The 20,392-nt window shown below is 36.5% G+C and overlaps 1 protein-coding gene across 3 annotated transcripts in view; it reads left to right on the top strand.

Moving 5' to 3' along the window:
* Positions 1-17,884, top strand: part of LOC126470034 (endothelin-converting enzyme homolog) — a 434,767-nt gene extending 416,883 nt beyond the window's left edge. For all 3 annotated transcript variants that reach the window (XM_050097524.1, XM_050097525.1, XM_050097526.1), the window contains exons 13-15: positions 13,806-13,952; positions 16,412-16,551; positions 17,467-17,884. In XM_050097524.1, the coding sequence (XP_049953481.1) occupies positions 13,806-13,952; positions 16,412-16,551; positions 17,467-17,643 (464 nt within the window). In that variant the 3' untranslated portion in view covers positions 17,644-17,884. The remainder of the gene's footprint in view (positions 1-13,805; positions 13,953-16,411; positions 16,552-17,466) is intronic.
* The last annotated feature ends 2,508 nt before the right edge of the window (positions 17,885-20,392 follow it).

The following is a 20,392-nucleotide window of genomic DNA, read 5'->3' as shown; positions in this document are numbered from 1 at the left end:
AATTCATTGCAGCAAGTTATTGCCTACTATTCTGAAACTGATTTGACAGTAAATGAAACAAGCAAATAGTTCAAGCTTCTATCTTATCTTTTTATTAAGCAGCTTCTCTGAGGAAGAAAAAGAAGGATTTGGTTTATTTTCCTATTAATGATGAGATCATTAAAGAGTGAGTAAAACATCAGATTGGGAAAGGATGGAGAACGAAACTGGTTGTGTAATTTTTAATAGAACCATTCCGACATTTGCCTTAAGTGATTGAGGAAAATAACAGAAACATCTTGACAAGTGGGAATGGATTTGAATTCTAGTCTTCCTGAATGTGAGTTCAGTGTCATAATTATTGCAACATCACTTGATTCTTTCCAAGTGTTTAGTGGTGAGTAGAGCAGATGAACACAATACAGCATTCTAAATACATGTTGGTTTGCTCATCCACGCATGGTGCAATGTTCTGCTTTAGTAATGAAAATGTATAAAACCATCTGATGTTATCCATCTTAATCTTCTGTGGCTTACCCAAACCTGGAAAATTCTCCTAAGAATATTAGACTTGTGTTATTCATGTTGAAGCAAAAGGCTGTGAAAGAAAATCTCCTTCTGAAATAATTACAATGTTTCAATAAAAACACAATACTTAAGTTAGTTAAAGTAATTCATAAGACATTCATAAATGCTTGACTGTAAACAGAGTAGTCTAGATGTTTCAGAAACTAAATGCAAATGCAAATGGTGATACACCTACAATTCTACATTACAATAATTAATTCTTTGGGCAACTAATAACTATTTACCATATAGTGGAGATGCTGAGTCACAGATAGGCACAACAGAAAGACTGTCACAAAATGAGCTTTCAGCTACGAAGGCCTTTGTCAAAAAAAAGGCAACACACACACACACACACACACACACACACACACACACACACACACACACACACACACACACACAAATGCAGCTCACCCACACATGTCCACAGTCTCTGACTGCTTCACTGGCTTCAGCTGCCAGGGACTGAGGTCATGTGTGTGTGAGTTGCGTTTGCACATGCACTTGTGTTGTGTGTGTGAGTAGCAGCTATCCTTTTCATAATATTGTTACATTCCATCCTGGTTTTTCCATTGTTTAATAACTATTTAATAATGTATGAAGGAATATTTCTTATGAATAAATTCCAGTAACTTAGGTGGACAGCAGATTCACTAGGTCACATTGTTAAGAAGTTAATCTGGCACTGTTAATCAGTTACTTGGCAGTATCAATGAAAAGGCATACTGGCTTGCCAGATATTAGAGTAAGTAATGAATACACTAAACTGTGCATGTAATGACAGTTTTATGGTACTTATAGTTACATAACACAAACTACAATATCATTAGAGATCTTTTTCAGCTCTTCTTCAATACTGGAGCAAAAATAATTGAAGAGGAAATGAATTATTTGATGCATGTGCTATATAATAAAGGCAGTAAAAGTGGAATAACATGACTAAATAAATAAGAGAACATGAAAGGTTATATAGAAGAAACTGAGAGGAAGAGAAATGTATAAGGGGCAAAGAAATGAGTGAGCAAAACCAAATAAAAGTATATGGATAATTAGATAAACGTCCATTTATTTCATCTTCTCTGGTTTTTTGCTCCAATAATCTAACATTTAAATTCTGTAATGGTTTATAGCCTTCTTCAGGATCTGGCCCTTTTGGACTGTTCTCTTTCTTCAAAATTGATCTCATTACCTCTTGCTTGTGGTCCCAAGAATCGTTGTCCTCTTGATACATATTAATTTATTGTTTCAGTAATTCTCATGTTTGGTCTATATGTTCTTTTCATCTTGCCTGGTATTGTGTTATTTTTTCAGTAATATTCCGATTTTTTAAATTTCTGCATGAAAATCTTCTTTTCTCATGTACACTACTGACCATTAAAATTGCTACACCAAGAAGAAATGCAGATGATAAACAGATATTCATTGGACAAATATATCATACTAGAACTGATATGTGATTACATTTTCACGCAATTTGGGTGCATAGATCCTGATAAACCAGTACCCAGAACAAGCACCTCTGGCCGTAATAATGGCCTTAATACGCCTGGGCATTGAGTCAAACACAGCTTGGATGCTGTGTACAGGTACAGCTGCCCATGCAGCTTCAACACGATACCACATTTCATCAAGAGTACCATAGTGACTGGCGTATTGTGACGAGTCAGTTGCTCGGCCACCATTAACCAGATGTTTTCAATTTATTTTATTTATTTAAATGTCAAGTTCCGTAGGACCAAATTGAGGAGCAAATCTCCAAGGTCATGGAACGTGTCAGTACATGAACTTACAACATAAAAAGTAATAACAGATAAAAATAAATGTTCATGAACCTGAAAGAAAATCAGTCCATAAGTTTAAGCAAATGCTATCAGCAATACAATGAGAATCATCTTAATTTTTCAAGGAACTCCTCGACAGAATAGAAGGAGTGACCCATGAGGAAACTCTTCAGTTTCAATTTGAAAGCGTGTGGATTACTGTTAAGATTTATGAATTCGAGTGGCAGCTTATTGAAAATGGATGCAGTAGTATACTGCACACCTTTTTGCACAAGAGTTAAGGAAGTCCGATCCAAATGCAGGTTTGATTTCTGCCGAGTATTAACCGAGTGAAAGCTGCTTATTGTTGGAAATAAACTAATACTGGTAACAAGAAACGACAATAAGGAATATACATATTGAGAGGCCAATGTCAAAATACCCAGACTCGTGATAAGAGGTCAACAAGAGGTTTGTGAACTCACACCACTTATTGCCCGAACCGCCCGTTTCTGAGCCAAAAATATCCTTCTAGAATGGGAAGAGTTACCCCAAAACATAACACCATACAACATAAGTGAATGAAAATAAGCAAAGTAGACTAATTTACATGTCAAAATATCACTCACTTTCGATACCGTTCGAATAGTGAAAATGGCAGTATTAAGTCTTTGAACAAGATCCTGAACGTGGGCTTTCCATGACTGCTTACTATCTATCTGAACACCTAGTAATTTGAACTGTTCACTTTCACTAATTATATGCCAATTCTGTGAGATTAAAACGTCAGGTTTTGTTGAATTGTGTGTTAGGAACTGTAAAAACTGAGTCTTACTGTGATTTAACGTTAGTTTATTTTCTACAAGCCATGAACTGAGGTCATGTACTACTCTACTTGAAACCAAGTCAATGTTGCACACAACATCCTTTACTACCAAGCTAGTGTCATCAGCAAACAGAAATATTTTAGAGTTACCCATAATACTAGAGGGCATATCATTTATATAAATAAGGAACAGGAGCGGCCCCAACACTGATCCCTGGGGCACCCCCACTTGACAGTACCCCACTCAGATCCCACATCACAGCCGTTATCAACACTGTGAATAATGACCTTTTGCTGCCTGTTGCTAAAGTAAGAGGTGAAACAATTGTGAGCTACTCTCCTTATTCCATAATGGTCCAACTTCTGGAGCAATATTGTGTGATCAACACAGTCAAATGCCTTTGTTAAATCAAAAAATACGCCAAACGTTAAAAACTTTTTGTTTAGCCCATCCAGTACCTCACAGAGAAAAGAGAATATAGCATTTTCAGTTATCAAACGACTTCTAAAGCCGAACTGTACATTTGATAGCAAATCGTGTGATATAAAATGATCAATTAACATTACATACACAGCCTTTTCGATAACTTTTGCAAACACTGATGGCATGGAAATAGGTCTAAAATTATCTACATTATCCCTTTCTCCCTTTTTATAAAGCAGCTTTACTACTGAGTACTTTAATTGCTCAGGAAACTGACCATTCCTAAAGGAAAAATTACAAATATGGCTAAATACAGGGCTAACATGTGCAGCACAGTACTTTAGTATTCTGCTAGACACTCCATCATAACCATGAGAGTCCTTAGTCTTCAGTGATTTGATTATTGTCTCAATCTCCCTCTTGTCTGTATCACAGAGGAGTATTTCAGACGTCAATCTCGGAAAGGCATTTGCTAAGAAATTTGTATGATTTCCTGTAGATACTAAATTTTTATTTAATTCACCAGCAAATGGGTGTTAAATACTGTACAAATATCTGATTGATCAGTAACAGAAATATTATTACTGCAAACTGACTTTATATCATCATCTTGTGCTGCTGACCAGACACTTCCTTCACAACTGATCATATGGCTTTAATTTTATCCTGTGAATTAGCTGTTCTATTTGCATACCACATACTTTTTGCCTTGCTAATAACATTTTTAAGCACCTTACAATACTGTTTGTAATGGGCTACCGTAGCTTGATTGTGACTACTTCTAACATTTTGATATAATTCCCGCTTTGTTCTACATGATATCCTTATCCCACTAGTCAGCCAACCGGGCTGTCCATTACTGCTAGTACCCCGTTTAGAATGTTCTAATGGAAAGCAACTCTCAAAGAGCATGAGAAATGTGTTATGGAAAGCATTGTATTTATCATCTATATTATCGGCCCTATAAACATCTTGCCACTCTTGTTCCTTGACAAGTTTTGAAAAACTCTCTATTGCTGTTGGATTAACTTTCCTACGTAGTTTGTAATTAAATACGACATTGGTTAGAGTACAAAAACCTTTTAGTGTTAAAATTTGTGCATTATGGTCTGAAAGGCCATTCACCCTTTTACTAACAGAATGCCCATCTAGTAATGAAGAATGAATAAAAGTATTGTCTATGACTGTGCTACTGTTCCCCTGCACCCTAGTTGGAAAAAACACAGATTGCATCAGATCATATGAATTTAGGAGGTCTACCAACATTCTTTTTCTTGCACAATCATGTACAAAATTAATATTGAAGTCACCACATAGAACTACTTTCTGGTACTTCCTACAAAGTGAATCAAGAACCCTCTCTAGCTTAAGCAAAAATGCTCATAAGTCAGAGTTAGGGGACCCATAAACAACAGCAATTAGAAGTTTAGTTTCACTAAATTCAACTAATGCTGCACAACTTTAAAATATCTGTTCAGTGCAGTGTCGTGATACATCTATGGACTCAGATGAAATACTGTTTTTTTCGTACAGAGCCACTTCCCCACCCCGCAAGGAACTCCTTGAGAAACAGCCAGCTAATCTGTAGCCTGGTAAAGGAAGCCTCTGTATTATCAAATTATTTAAGTGGTGCTCCGATATACCAATAATTTCAGAGTTAACATCTATTAGCAGTTCACTAACTTTATCTCTAATACCTCTTATATTTTGATGAACTATGCTAATTCCTTCTCTGCTTGGAAACATTACATCCTCTGGAGGTGAGCCCTTAGTTAGAGGCACTTCCTTTAAGCAGGTATACCTATCGGCTGACTTCAGTCTAAAAAAGGTGCAGCTTTAACACCAACTACTATAGGAAGTTTTCCATGAGTGGTACCACTACCACCACCACCACCCACTACACTGTCACCTATAAGCTTAGCCAGCCTCCCCTTCCCATACCTATTGAGGTGCAGGCCATGCCTAGTGAAATCCCATCTACTGATAGACCCAACTGGCACCACTGAGATGTGATCCATGCCCTCCGCCATCAGTGCCCTCCCCAGCCCCACATTAACGCGCCTAACAGCCGCATTAAGGTGAGGCCGATCATGACGCTGAAACAGTTGCACGAAATGCACTTTAGTTCAACCAGTTTGAGTAGCTATCTTAACCAAGTCACCACTGACATCATATTCCCCGTCCCTATCGAGACTGTTCCCTGCTCCACCCACTATCACTACCTGATCCTCTTTCATAAAATTCTTACATAACTCCCCTATGCTTTCAGTCACCTGAGCCAACCCTGCACTAGGCTTCACAATGCTGGTGACGTGGTACTCTCTCCCCAACACTTCCTGCAACTGCTGGCCCACACCTCTACCGTGGGAACTACCTTCTTCTTGTTTCTGATAGACTTTGCAACTAACCTAGGCCTCCTAATTGCTGAGGACTGCTGCAAGTTACCTACATCTACAGCTACACGAGGCTCCTCTCCACTCAACTCTGACAACTGGTCGTATCTATTGTATGTATGCAAAGTAAAATTGTCTGAGTACCTCCTCTTCGTAGCTACCTTCTTGCCAACTGCCAGTTCCCATTCCCCACCACCCTTCACCCTCCTCAACCTATCTAGTTCCTCCTTAGCGCATTGTAACTGCACAGGAAGGGCACAGATCTTACGCTCCTGCTCCTCTATTAACTTGTTTCTACTACAGATTCTACATTCCCAGGAGAGGATCTACCTAAAATGACCACTGGCTTCCCCACTGCATTCTCCCCAATGAAAATACTTTGAACAAATCCCACACTGTAATCCACTACTCACAAACCTAAGACAGAGCCCACACTTTTCACTCATGGTAAATTTCACAGTTACTGAAAAAAAGCTATACGTCTATGTTACCAAAGTTCAGTTACACCAGTAGAACTATTTAAGAACTAACAATAATGGTCTCGAAATTCTCTGCCCACTAAGAAAGCAGCTACTTGTATTAATACTACTACAACACAGCCGATACCAATACCAGCAAAACTTCACAAAATTATTAGCTACAACCAAAAAATTAAAACTACCACTGTAATACTAAGCAAAGTTAAAACACTAAATGAAAATTTTACTGAAATATTTCACTAGAAAGAATAATAAACGTCAGTTGAAAACTAAAGCACGAAAATTACTAATGACTTCAACACACTGAAAACTCTCTAAAACACAGCAAACGAATGATTACAAAAGTTTATTAAGTCATTATATCGCCACAAATGGCACGCAACACCGCTGAAATCTATTAAATTTAATAACTGTATTACAGAGCACAAATAAGTTTGTCAGTACCGGTACTTAGCTTATAACTGCTACAGCTGCAGTGCACGCTGCAAAAAAGATTGGTGAGAGATCTGGAGAACGTGCTGGCCAGGGCAGTAGTTGAACACTTTCTGTATCCAGAAAGGCCTGTACAGGACCTGCAACATGCAGTCGTGCATTATCCTGCTGAAATGTAGGGTTTTGCAGGGATTGAATGAAGGGTAGAGCCACAGGTCGTAACACATCTGAAATGTAACGTCCACTGTTCACAGCGCCGTCAATGTGAACAAGAGGTGACCGAGATACATAACCAATGGCACCCCATACCATCACGCCGCGTGATATGCCAGAATGGCGATTACGAATACACGCTTCCAATGCGTGTTCACCACGATGTCGCCAAACACGGATGCAACCATCATAATGCTGTAAAAAGCAGGTGCTCCTGTCTTGATGCAGCGTCTAGGGTAACTGCAGCCATGGTCTCTGAGCTGATAGTCCATGCTGCTGCAAATGTTGTCAAACTGTTTGTGCAGATGGTTGTTGTCTTGGTAATGTCCCCATCTGTTGACTCAGGGATCAAGACGTGGCTGCACAATCCATTACAGCCATGGGGATAAGATTCCTGTCATCTCGACTGCTAGTGATACAAGGCCATTGGGATCCAGCACAGCATTCCGTATTACCCTCCTGAACCCACCGATTCCATATTCTGCTAACAGTCATTGGATCTCGACCAACGCGAGCAGCAGTGTCATGATACGATAAACCGCAATCGCGATAGGCTACAATCCAACCTTTATCAAAGTTGGAAACGTGATGGTATGCATTTCTCCTCCTTACACGAGGGATCACAACAATGTTTCAGAAGGCAACGCCAGTCAACTGCTGTTTGCATAGGAGAAATCGGTTGGAAGCTTTCCTCATGTCAGCACATTGTAAGTGTCGCCACTGGTGCCAACCTTGTATGAATGCTCTGAAATGCTTATCATTTGCATATCACAGCATCTTCTTCCTGTCAGTTAAATTTCACATCTGTAGCACATCATCTTTGTGGTATAGCAATTTTAATGGCCAGTAGTGTATTAAACTGTATGAGATTACATATAACTGTAATTTCATTGGTGCCCATTCTTTCTTCTCACAACCAAGTTATCACTGTCATATAGCAAATCTGGGTTTATTTGCAAACTTTTCTTCAGTGTTATAGGATACACATAAATTATTGAAAGCACTTATTCTCTATTTTTGTCTTAGTAAGAGAAATGTTCACATTGAACAGTTTTTTAGTACCTGTATAATTCAACTCGAAAATAGCTTTCTTTACATAATTTTTGAGTTTGTTGATAATCACTTGATTTTCTTCAGAAAGAAGTACATTCAATTTTATGTCATTAATTGTAGGCTATTCAATAACTTTCAGTCAGGCTATCAGCTTGCAGGCTGTAAACAATACCTGTTTACAATCTGCCATAATGTCATAGTTTAAATCAAGATGAACAGTTTGATATAGGACAATTTTGTTCTGTCAGATCAAAAAAATAAGCTGAAACTGAGCTATAAAAGCCACTAAAGCTACAGCATATACACACCTCACAAGATTTAAAATATCATATGCCACTGATTTATTTGGTCTTAACTGTTTGAAACTCATTTCTTTTTCTCACAAAAATCATCCTTGAATATTAAACACAGTTTGTCCTTGAACTTACAGATTACACCACTGACTATTTTTTTAAAGTTTTGTCTCAAATGTTTGTGAATTTTAGCAGCAAAAAATTAATAATTAAATAATTTTGGTTCTCTGACCTTCTTATTGTTTTATTGATTATATTTAGATTGAATTGTAAATGTAATTAGCTTATGCATAACTTTTATAACTTTTTTTCCCATTACCCTCATAGGAAAATTTAAATTCCTGATCTATACAAAATAAAAAAAAAAAAAAAAATATATATGACTGATTAAACTGGTGGCAGTTCCATGTGTCACACATTCACTGTAGCAGAGATGGCCTTTGTAGGCCAAACTGAGTTTGTTTTATGGTTAGGTAGACCACAAGTGTCCTATGTTAAATTGTTCATCTTGACTTCCACTATGATATTGTGCTACATTGTAAACAATTATCTATTATATGCCATATAGTAACTAGTTCATAGTATACATTCCTCTGACTTAGCCACACAGTTATAGTAGGTGTAACATGGACTCTGGACCACAAGGTATTTTTCTGTAGTAGTAACATTAATTCCCCGTCTGAATTTTCCAGTTGTACCTTGTTGTGTTAATGGGCTTTCTTGAAATAAATTCCAAAGAATTTCATCATTTCCAGAGTTTTGCATTTAAAACCACATCTAACAAAATAACTGGTAAACTAAATAAAAATAGGCATTTTACTGAGTATGTTAGACATTATATAACCATATTGAAAAACCTGTGAAGGCAACCATGCAAGTGACAAACAGTTGGTTCATCTTAAAGGAAAGACACTGGCAGTGTGATAAATTATCAAATCAGAGTTAGAGGTTACAGTTAGTAGTTATGAAATATAATAGTAGATGATAGCCTTATTTTACACCCAACTCAATATCAGTGTCATTCTTCATAAATTTGTCACAGTCAGATGTTGACATAGAGGAGTATCAGAGTAAACTAAATCCCTTTGAACTACACCAAGAAGCTGAGTATCTCACAGATTTATAAAAAAGTCACAATAAAGGATGTGGGAAATATATTATCATTAAAAATGAAAACTCTACTGGCTGGGGTGGGATACCGACAAATGTGCATAAAGCAAAGTATCATATAATAGAACCTCCAGTAGTTCAAATAACCAACCAATCTTTTGAACAGGGGTGCTTTCCTGATGTGTTGAAGCATGCCAAATCAGACCTCTGTTCAAGGAAGGGTCAAGGGAAGACATGGTAAACTATTACCCTATTTCCAATGGTGCTGTAAAAATGATATTATTATAAATAACCAATTTGGATGCCAACAAAGGAGACACACTCTGGATGTAGTGAACAACTTTATTGAAATTATATGCAAAGCACTAGATCACAGTAACAAAATTTCAGGTATCTCCTGTGATCTTATACAAGCCTTTGACTCTGTAAATCATGCATTGCTTATCTACAAATTAAATAAATATGGGGTTAAGGACAGTTCTCTGAAATGGCTTACATCATACCTGAAGAACAGAAAACAAAGGGGAAAAATCACTTCAATTGCAGTAAATTATTATTCTGAATGAATTACAGTATCACAAGGCATGCATCAAGCCTCCATTTTAGGGCCACTCATCTCCCTATTCTATATAAATGAATTACCTGTAAATATAAATTTCCCATCAGGTTTGTTTGGATTGTACTTATGTTTTAATTGAAGATGATGATGTAGGAAAAATTCTGAGCTCTATTGTGAGCACACTGAATACCCTAGAAAACTGGTTCCAGTTAACTAGGTTGAAACTGAACATTGCCATAACCTATATGATATGTTTCAAAACCAAGCATTCAAAATGTGTGAAACTTAAAATAGAACACAAATATAAACTTATGGAAGAAGTTGGCACAGTCAAATTCCTTGGCATAAATTTGAGCAATAACTTAAGCTGGAATACACATATTGATTTTCTATCAAATAAATTAAGTCATTTTTCATTTTCAGTGCAAATACTAGGAAATTCTATTGGCATGAGTTCATGAAAAGTAGCATCTCCCATCTGCCCATCTCCTTCTCACCACTCTCTCTGTCCCATTCCTCCACCTCACACTGTCTATCTCCTTTTCTCTCTCTCTATCTCTCTCTCTCCTTCCCTCCCTCCTCCCCTTCTCCTCACCCTGCCCATCTCCTCTTCTTTCTATCTGCTCTTCCCCCTCTCTCTGTCCATCTACACCTCTTCTGTTTCTCTGTCCATACCCTCCCCCCCCCCCCTTTCCCATCACTGTGTACACCTCCTCCTTCCTCAAATCTGTATCAATGTCTTCCTCCCCTCTCTGTATCTGTTCATTTCTTAGTCCCTCCTTCTTATCTCTCCATATTATCAACCCCATCCTAAGAGGAGGTTGATGGTTCTTGCCCCACAGTATTTCTTGCCAGATAGTAAACTGTGTACGACATTTGGTAGCAATCAATCGATATAACAAAACTGTAGTACTATTAGTAGTGAAAGGATTTTAAGATTCAAATTATTGTCATAAAAGGAGGAAAAATGTTCTGAAAACAAATACAAAAAGGTGCTGATGAAATTACTTTATTTGGATTTAAATCAGCTACATTAACTTTCTTTGTTCCATGTGCAGGGTTCTTGTTATACTGGATTACACACACCATTTCAGTGTTTTTTACAGTAAGTCACTGCACTGTGAGCTCAGTAGCTTTTTATATACTCAGAAATTCCACTTGACATCTATAGAAACCAACAGAGCATATCTTGTCAGCACAGGAAGTTCAGTCAAAGTTGCAAAGGTTTCCACATCCAGATAGTTCTTCAAATTTAATTCAAATCTCTCATTAGCAGATCCATCACAGAAGTCCCTAACACTCATCAACTTCTTCCACTGTTCCTGCTTCTCCATACCTTCTTCCAGACTCAGCATCACATCAGACAAATAGCCATACACAGCACAAAGGCCGTTAAATATGTCTGCTTGTGTTTGTATGTGTGTGGATGGATATGTGTGTGTGTGCGAGTGTATACCTGTCCTTTTTTCCCCCTAAGGTAAGTCTTTCTGCTCCCGGGATTGGAATGACTCCTTACCCTCTCCCTTAAAACCCACATACTTTCATCTTTCCCTCTCCTTCCCTCTTTCCTGACGGAGCAACCGTTGGTTGCGAAAGCTTGTAATTTTGTGTGTGTGTTTGTGTGTTTTTTATTGTGCCCATCTACCAGCGCTTTCCGGTACACATTGTTTAAAGTTAAATTTTCAGAAATTACAATTAAAACTTAACTTATTAAATTAACTGATTACATTGAAAAATTGGTCCTTTTTAACAGTTTCTTCTGCCCTAAGGGTTAAACCGAATTATTTGTTTAAATTGTGAAATTAATAAATATAGTTACACAAACAATACTTTTGACAAAACTGCTGTTAATTACTTTGGAATTAATTCAGGGCTGGTTTTGCTAATATGTTTTCGAATAGTGTCAAAAAGATACTTTAAGTTTACTAGTATTTTGTCTTCCAAATGTTTATAACTAGTACAGAATTTATATTTGTTTGTATACCAACAATAGAATTTAAGCTGCGAAACTATTACTGATTTCATCTTATAAGAAAAGATACTAACTAGGAATAGTTAAAATAAATCAGAAAATCAATTACCTGCATAAAACTAAGCACAAAATTAGATCTGGTGTTATATTCTTTCAAGCTGAGGGCCAGCCTTTCTCTTTTATGAAAATGCAGATTATATTCACATATGCTAATGGTAAATAGTTAAAAGTAACAAAACGAATTTAAGGAGGCAGATGGCAAAACAAAAGGGGAATTAAAATTATCCCAGATTGCTCCATCACAAGCAGACTTTGATTTGTTCAAAAATGTACACTTTCAAAGAAACTGTATTTTTATTTCATAGTAAAGTCCCCCCCTCACACACCTGTGGTTCTCTTGAATCTAAACCCACTTGGGTTTCCGGATATACTCCTGGTGATAACCATTATGTGAGTAATTTATATAGGGAGGGGACATCATTACAAACTTGTTACAGATGTAAAGAGACTTGCAGATGATAAGTATCTGGTGCAAAAATTTGTAGTATGCACTGAATGTAAATAAATGTAATGCACATAAATATATAAAACAATCCAACATTGTTTGACTATATATTGGCTGTTAGTCACTGGCATCAGCTCAAACCTCCAAGTAACTAGGTGTTTCTGGCTGGAGGAGGTTATGGTGAAACAACTACATAAATCTATCCATCTGAGGGAATATGGTATAGTTGTAGGTAAACAACTAGAATTCTCTCATATACAGATTTATTCACACTTAGCGTCTACACAGATACAAGTCCGGAGGCTAACTGCCGTTAGCGTCCAACATGCTCTCCAAAGCCCTCTCCTCAAAGATAGCACACTTACGCACAGAACAAATATCGATTTTTATGGCTCTCTATGCCACACATCTATCCCAGACAAGGCAGATATCAGATCCATATTTCTTGGAAGAATCCTAAAAGGACATGTAATGCCCACATGAAAGAAGTTACAACAACCCATTTCATTAATTCTTGGGTATTTTTTGTCAGACTGGGAGAAGAAATAAGAAAGAGTCAAAGAAGAGTTCCATAATTCATAATGGATTCATTTGATCAGTGGAACAGTGTAACAAAGATGCTCAACAAACTTCATTGAAGGACATAACAAGAAGGAAGTTTGACTTCAGTGAGAGCTGTGCCCACAAATCCAAGACCCAATTTGCAAAACAAATCAAGAAATATACTACATACTCCTAAATACCTCTCTTGTAATGAACATACTGCAACATTAGAGTTAGAGATATTTCAACTCATACTGGGGGATACAGTCTTTCTCCCCACGTACCATCTGACAATGGGATATGAAGAGGAAGAAAATGTACTGGTACCCTACTTGCCCTGTACCACACAGTGTGTGGTGGCTTGAAACGTACAGATGCAGATGTAAATGGAGAAAATTATAGTGCCACATAAAGATGCATATATGCCCAGATCTATTTAGAGTTTAATGGAGGTTTCATTCATCAAAATTGTGATTGTTTGCAATTTATTTCACATTGTTATGTTTATTTATATTTAATCAATACTCAAAAAAGGGCTTCAATTTAGTATTTAAATTCTTGTTATATGCAGAAGCTTTACTAATTATTACTGGGATAAAACTCAATATTTTGTGAATGATTAAAACATGTACAATCTACAGCTCAGATTAAAGAACATCACCCTGAAATTTTTCACAAATGTATATTTTTCTAGGTAGAGAATATGATCAGAATGGTAATCTACATAAATGGTGGAACAACCAGACAATTGAAGCATTCAAGGAAAGGGCACAGTGCGTAGTTAACCAGTATTCCAGCTACACAGTTGACAATAAACACGTAAATGGAAAACAGACACTAGGTAAGGATAAATAATACTCAAGTTAACCAAGATGTGTTTGCAACATTCATCGTCTGTGCCAAGAATAAAATTCTCATGGCATTTTACTGTTAGAAAGCCACATATTTCAGTCCTATATATCTGTAATGCAGCTCCTCAGCACCTTCAACCAAATCTGTGGAACAAGATTCTTTTTGAATGAAAGCTAAAAGGTAATGAAGTGTAACTTAATAATTTTACAATGTAATAATTTTATAATATAATAAATAAAAACATAACAATTTACTATTGAAAGAAAGTGCAAAATAAAGGTCTGTTAATTTGTCCATTACTAATGGTATAGTTTTACTGCTTGTGTAATTTATCTGAAAATTTAAATTTATGATAACATAACAGGACAGCAAGTAACTCAAAGAGTAATTAAAAAAATCATTCATTTATTTATACAAATAGAAAAAACATCATAAGAAAATCAGTTACAGCTTTTGACGTATGTTTTGAAATTTTGCAGTAGTTGGTTCTTAACTCATTGCAACTTCATGTCGTCATCAAATTCTGCAAAGTCACAGTGTTACTCTAATTTGTTAGTAGACTTGTTAAGGTTACTTGTTGAGACTCTGAAGTGTTGTTTGTCATGGCAAACTGAAACATAGATCTACAAAACTCATTTCCTACCAATTTTATATTTTTATGTGAAGATTTCATCTTAGACAAACAAAGTAATTTTATAAAGTGGAAAGACAGTAACTGAAATTACAGGTAAAATCACACTGAAGCAAGAAAAGACAGTGTTTTTGTCCAGGACGTAGTTAAACTGAACCAATAAATACAGTCTTACGGTGCAGCAATTTCAACTTTTGTGTGAGTCTAGTACCAGAAAAATTACTGATGAAGTAAAACTGATTTGAAAGTTCAGGCTGCAATACCTCAACCTTATGATTCATTCTGCATAAATTTGTCCTTCCTGTTTGGCCACCCATGGACACTGCATTTATATTCAATATGCATTCCATCTACTAGTAGGGTGAATGTCTTTCTAGGGTAATTTAAAGCCAAAAAGTTTTGTCCATAAGCAATCTCTGATGTCCTATACTCACACACATCTCTCAGACCAATTGATCAGACACTAAATATCACCCACTGCTGAAACAATTAATTCTTGTTCTCCAGTAGCGCTTTGACTATCTCTGGCTGCTCTCTCCAAAAGTGGTATTCTGCTGCCCACCCAAGCTGTAAAATGTGTTTAACTGCTCTTAAATCTGCTCCTGCTCCCAATTTCTTGTCCCAGGGGACATCCATTCACAAAAGCTATGTATCAGACCCATCCCATGCATCAGTCTATAACATCTTTTTCTAGCAACAACATCTGCGTTTCTTACTTCATGAAAGGCAGAGCCACCTGTGAAAGTTGCCACATCATGTATCAAATTCATGACTAAAGACCAACTAGACCAACTAGCTGCAGAGTGAACTGCACAACAAGGTGCAGTTGATTTCAGTTTGTGCTTCATTTTGTAATGTGTAACTTTTTGACTCGTCATACCATTTCTGGATTGTCTCATTTCACAAGTGGGAATTTTCCATGAACCTATCTTCCTTCCAACCCTCCCCCAGATCTATATCACTGCTTCTGATTATGCCCCCTTTTGTGATTTCACTCCATTCCAACCCAGCCAACATCTAACTTCCCCCGTCTATTTTTTTTTTCTATCCCAACTATCTTCCCAGTAACTTTTGCTGCCTCCGATCTTTCCCTTCTACTCTTTGTACTTCTAACTGTACTTCACATTCTCTCTCTATGCATGCCTCCCAACATACTTATTACTTAACCTGCCCCAGCACTTTATGTCTCTTGTCCTGTTCTTCTGTCCTCCTACGCCATACCCCTTCCATTAACCCCACCAACCACTTCATCTGAGATTACCACTCGCTCCAGTAAACTGGCAGCTTGGGGAAACAGTGTTGTTCTGTGATGTTGAGCCAGTAACTTGATTTAAGAAACGGATATATTATTACCAGTGCTAATATGAATAATAGAAACTTTCTGTTGCAATTGTAACATTAATTTGAATTCAGAATTCTTTTAAAATATTTCTGGAAACATGGTAATTTTTAATGTAAACCTCTATATATTAATCCCCATTATATTTTATGTAGCTATAAAGTGACATTCCTTACTGTTTGCACTCAAATTCATGCTTCTCTTGAGTATACATTTCAAAAACATGGATTATACAAGCAGAACCGTATATGAAAAAGAGTTTTCATTTTAGTGTACAAGAACTCTGCCTATTAAAATCCAATCACCTATGGTCATGTAAATAATACATTATGTTCAGTGACATGAAGGCTCACACAGATGTATGTTACATTGTTTAGAATCATAACTAGAGAAAATTCTACTCGAAACAATACAACTTACGTAGTTTTATTAGGGAGTGCTTATTAACCATGTCTAACATTAACTTTTGTCATCTTAGGTGAAAACATTGCTGATAATGGAGGACTTAAGGCAGCTTATCATGCTTATCTTGAATGGGAGCAAAGAAATCCTCGTGAATTACCTCTGCCTGGGTTAAACTTCAGCCACAAACAACTTTTTTTCCTCAGTTTTGCCCAGGTATTAATTATTAACTATTTCCTTAAATTTATATCTCTGCTATCAGTGGCTCATATGTCAGCAGTGATGTGACTGACAATGAAATACAGTATACAAATTGATGTCACATCTTTTAGCAACATGTGAAGAATATTTCTGGACCACTATTCAAGCATTTGTCAGTTGTGTTCTCAATTTTTATTCACAACACATATAATCTGAATTCTGATATGTTTGATGAAAATAATGTACAGTACTGTATAAAGACAAGACACTGTTAAATATTATTACCAAAAATCTCAAAAAGGTTTTGACTCATTCACTCCAGATTTTTACACAATCCTCTAATAAACATCCAGACAGATATAGGCTTTATGTGTTTATAACATATTAATATATGTTAGCAAAACTCTTGAAAAGTTCTTGATCAGCTGAGCAATAAATTTTGAAAACTGTTCCCTGATAGAAGAGATGTATCAAGAGACTTGGCATATTTGTTGGAAAGTAAGTGAGTAGCTGTAATGTCAAGTATTTTAAATATCTTTTGAAATTTTAATCCACATTTATATTAAAATACAAAAACCTCTCTTTCACTGCACAACAAATATTCTTTCTTCCATAGTCTACTCATTTGCTACACATACAGTCATTTAGTATAAAAAAAAGAGAGAGAGAGAGAAAGAGAGAGAGAGAGAGCTGGAGCACTTCAGTGTGGCAGACGTGCTTCATAAGCACGTACATTATTTAATTTGCTACCACCACAAACAGATCCTATTGCTGCAGATGTACTTAATTTTATATTTTTCCTAAAGAATTTTTATGGCAGTTCTAACTTTCTGTTATAGCTGTAAATTAAGTCTTGTCTTAGTTTAAATATAATTCAATATTTCCATATTCTCTCGTTCTCAAACTAATTTATGTTTAATGGAAATGCAGGTATGGTGCTCTGCAAGCACAGAGGAAGCTATAAAATTGCAGCTTGAGAAGGATCCTCATGCTCCACCAAAGTTTAGAGTTATTGGCCCACTTTCCAACCTGCATGAGTTCTCATCAGAATTTCGTTGTCCTCTGGGATCCAAGATGAATCCTTTGCACAAATGTGAAGTGTGGTAAAGTGTCAACAGTTCTGAAATCCAGGGTAAATGTGCATACATTGCCTTAATGTCACACAATGAGTGTTTCTGGTCAAAGTGAAGGAACAAATGGGAAGCATATCAGTATACGGTACTTGAAAATGTGTTAAAAGTTGTAATAAAAAGAACAAGATGTATAAAATGCAATCATATATGCTGTTGCTTGGTTTTGTATACAGTGCTGTTTTACATGTGAAGAGATATGTATTGTTTTCATTAAAATAAATTATTAATGAAAGTATTTTTTATTGTAGCCCACAGATTACCATTTGAGAAGAATAATTTACAACAAATAGACATGTTTCATAATTTTTCAGTCTCATATCTCATAATTCTCACATTTTTACAGCTATTTTACCTACAAAATATCTTTAATAGTTCACTATATTTCACCAGTGTAGTTTCCTTGTAATTCTTTGAATTCTATGCATGTCTTAGAAAATATCTATCTTCATGTTGACAGAGAAAATTGGCATGCCAGACAAACAACAAGCCTCTTCTACTGAAGTCATATTTGGAAATAATTTACTCCATTATATGTCTGTTGCTGAGAGAAATAACCATTGCTATTTTGAAAGGCTTTTTTTACTTAGTAATTTAGAATTTTTATTACAAATTTAAGATTTCTTTCAACTTGCTCTCACATGGCTCACTACTCATCAGGAATGTATTGGTATTTCACTTCTCAGTTCAGTATAAAGAAATGTGTGTTAGGGGATGAAAGTTTCTATGAAAATATCATCACAAGATTGCAAAAGGTATGATTAACAGAAACATTTGACTTCAGCCACCGGAACTGCTTTTTCATCAGAAGTACATTTGGGAAAGCCCACACTTCTATGGCCTTAATTGACATGGAAAATTGAGAAGAAGGTGTTGCAATTTGTGAACAATATAAAATTTTGATTTAACAAAACCAAAAGAAGTCTATGTAGACCATACAGACTACATGAGCAAAGCAGCAGGTGCTTAACTAGTTACACATATAATCAAATCATACACAAATGAAGAGCACTATACTGTGGATTTAAAATGCACTTATTTGTGGATTACACAAGTACATTTAGTGAAAGAAAAACTATTGACACATTTTAGAATTAATTGACTCCATGATTCAGTTTAGGGCTATATGGAATATTAGCTATAAGCCGTTTCTTGATGTGTGTCAAATTTTTTGCCCTCTAACATTTTGAACTCATTGGGTAAGTAGGCATATTATATGGCTCCATTGATACATGGACTGCTTGCCATAAAATCTTCTTCTCTCATTGTATTACACCCATAAAATCCCACATTTCTGCTAGTTATTTTTCTGTTCTCTATCACCATTTTAATTGTTTGGAACATACACATTGTATGTACAGTCATAATATTAAAATTTGTAAATAGATCTTTACTCGAGGTTCTTCCTTTGACTTTTCAGTGCTTTCTTCAGTATCTCAAAGACTCCAGTCATGTGTGTGTAATGGGTTTGTACCTACAGTAGCCTAAAATGTCATAACAGAAAAGGGCATGCAAATCAAAAGTATATTATCCTCAGTGTTTCGGAATTTAGGTGTGGTAATACAGTATATGGTGTAACTAAATTCCCTTTACAGAAGGTGAAGACTTGTAGTGGGGCAAAGCTGGTTACATTTATGTAGGAACACATGTCCAGAAACATATCCTTCTCCTGTTACATGTAAAATACTAAAATACCATGACACAAGTTCAAATCTCCTGCATTTTTGGAACCACTGACTAGGCTAGTATGTATGTGATGCATCCATCACCTGATATCCCATGCCAATACAGTTTTGTTTACATGCCATTCTGTTGAATTTGTGATCTGCTGTTGTGCTTGTGGTCTTTGCTCATGTTATGCTACAGTGCAGTAGAAATCATTTACTGTAGCACAGAATGCAAGACGTATGTACATTTTATTATTAGTGTGTAGCTGTTGACCATGGTGAACTACATGCTAGTGGAATACACCCCCATGATATTATTGTAAGGTGAAGCTTGGTGCAATGGGAGGGCTGCTCTTCAGTTGTATGCAAAGCATATTCCACGCCACCATATACCTGCTTTACTACTGTGTAACCAGGGGGCCTCAGAGATGCATACATTCACCATGAGCAGAGTCAACTGTGTTTGTCTGCAGCAGCCAACACACACCAGAGTTTGAAGAGGCTGTACTTCTTGCAGTGGAAGAGGCTGCAGTGATGAGTACCTGAAACATGGCAGGTAGACTGAATGTGGATCATCAAACTGTCTGGTGTGTTCTGTACGACCAGCAGCTACACCCATACCACCTCCAGAAGGAACGGGCAATGCAGCCACAAGATTCTGCATCATGGGCCCACTTCTGTAGGTGGTTCTTGCACTGTTGTGTGGACAAGCCTGACGTCCGATGATGGATTCTTTTAATCAATGAAGCCAAGTTCACCAAGGAAGGTCTTCTCAGTTCCTACAACAGTCATGGGACCTGATGAAAACCTGCATGCTGTGCATCCCCATGGGTTTCTGGAACAAAAGAGTGTGAGCACTTGAGCTAGGTGTCCTGGATGGACTTGTGATTGGGCCACACCTTCTTCCAACACATCTCACAAGTGCTGTGTACTTATGATTCCATGACAGTATAAGGGAGAATGAGGATAGTTGAACCTTTTTTTTCTTTTTTTCTTTTCTTTTTTTTTTCTCTAGAAGCTTAAACAAAACTGAAACTGGAATGATAAACCTTGCATTTT

Source organism: Schistocerca serialis, chromosome 3 (genome assembly GCF_023864345.2).
Source record: "Schistocerca serialis cubense isolate TAMUIC-IGC-003099 chromosome 3, iqSchSeri2.2, whole genome shotgun sequence".
Lineage (NCBI taxonomy): Eukaryota > Metazoa > Arthropoda > Insecta > Orthoptera > Acrididae > Schistocerca > Schistocerca serialis.
The sequence above is the reverse complement of the archived record's forward strand: the minus strand, read 5'-3'. Positions and strand labels throughout refer to the sequence as shown.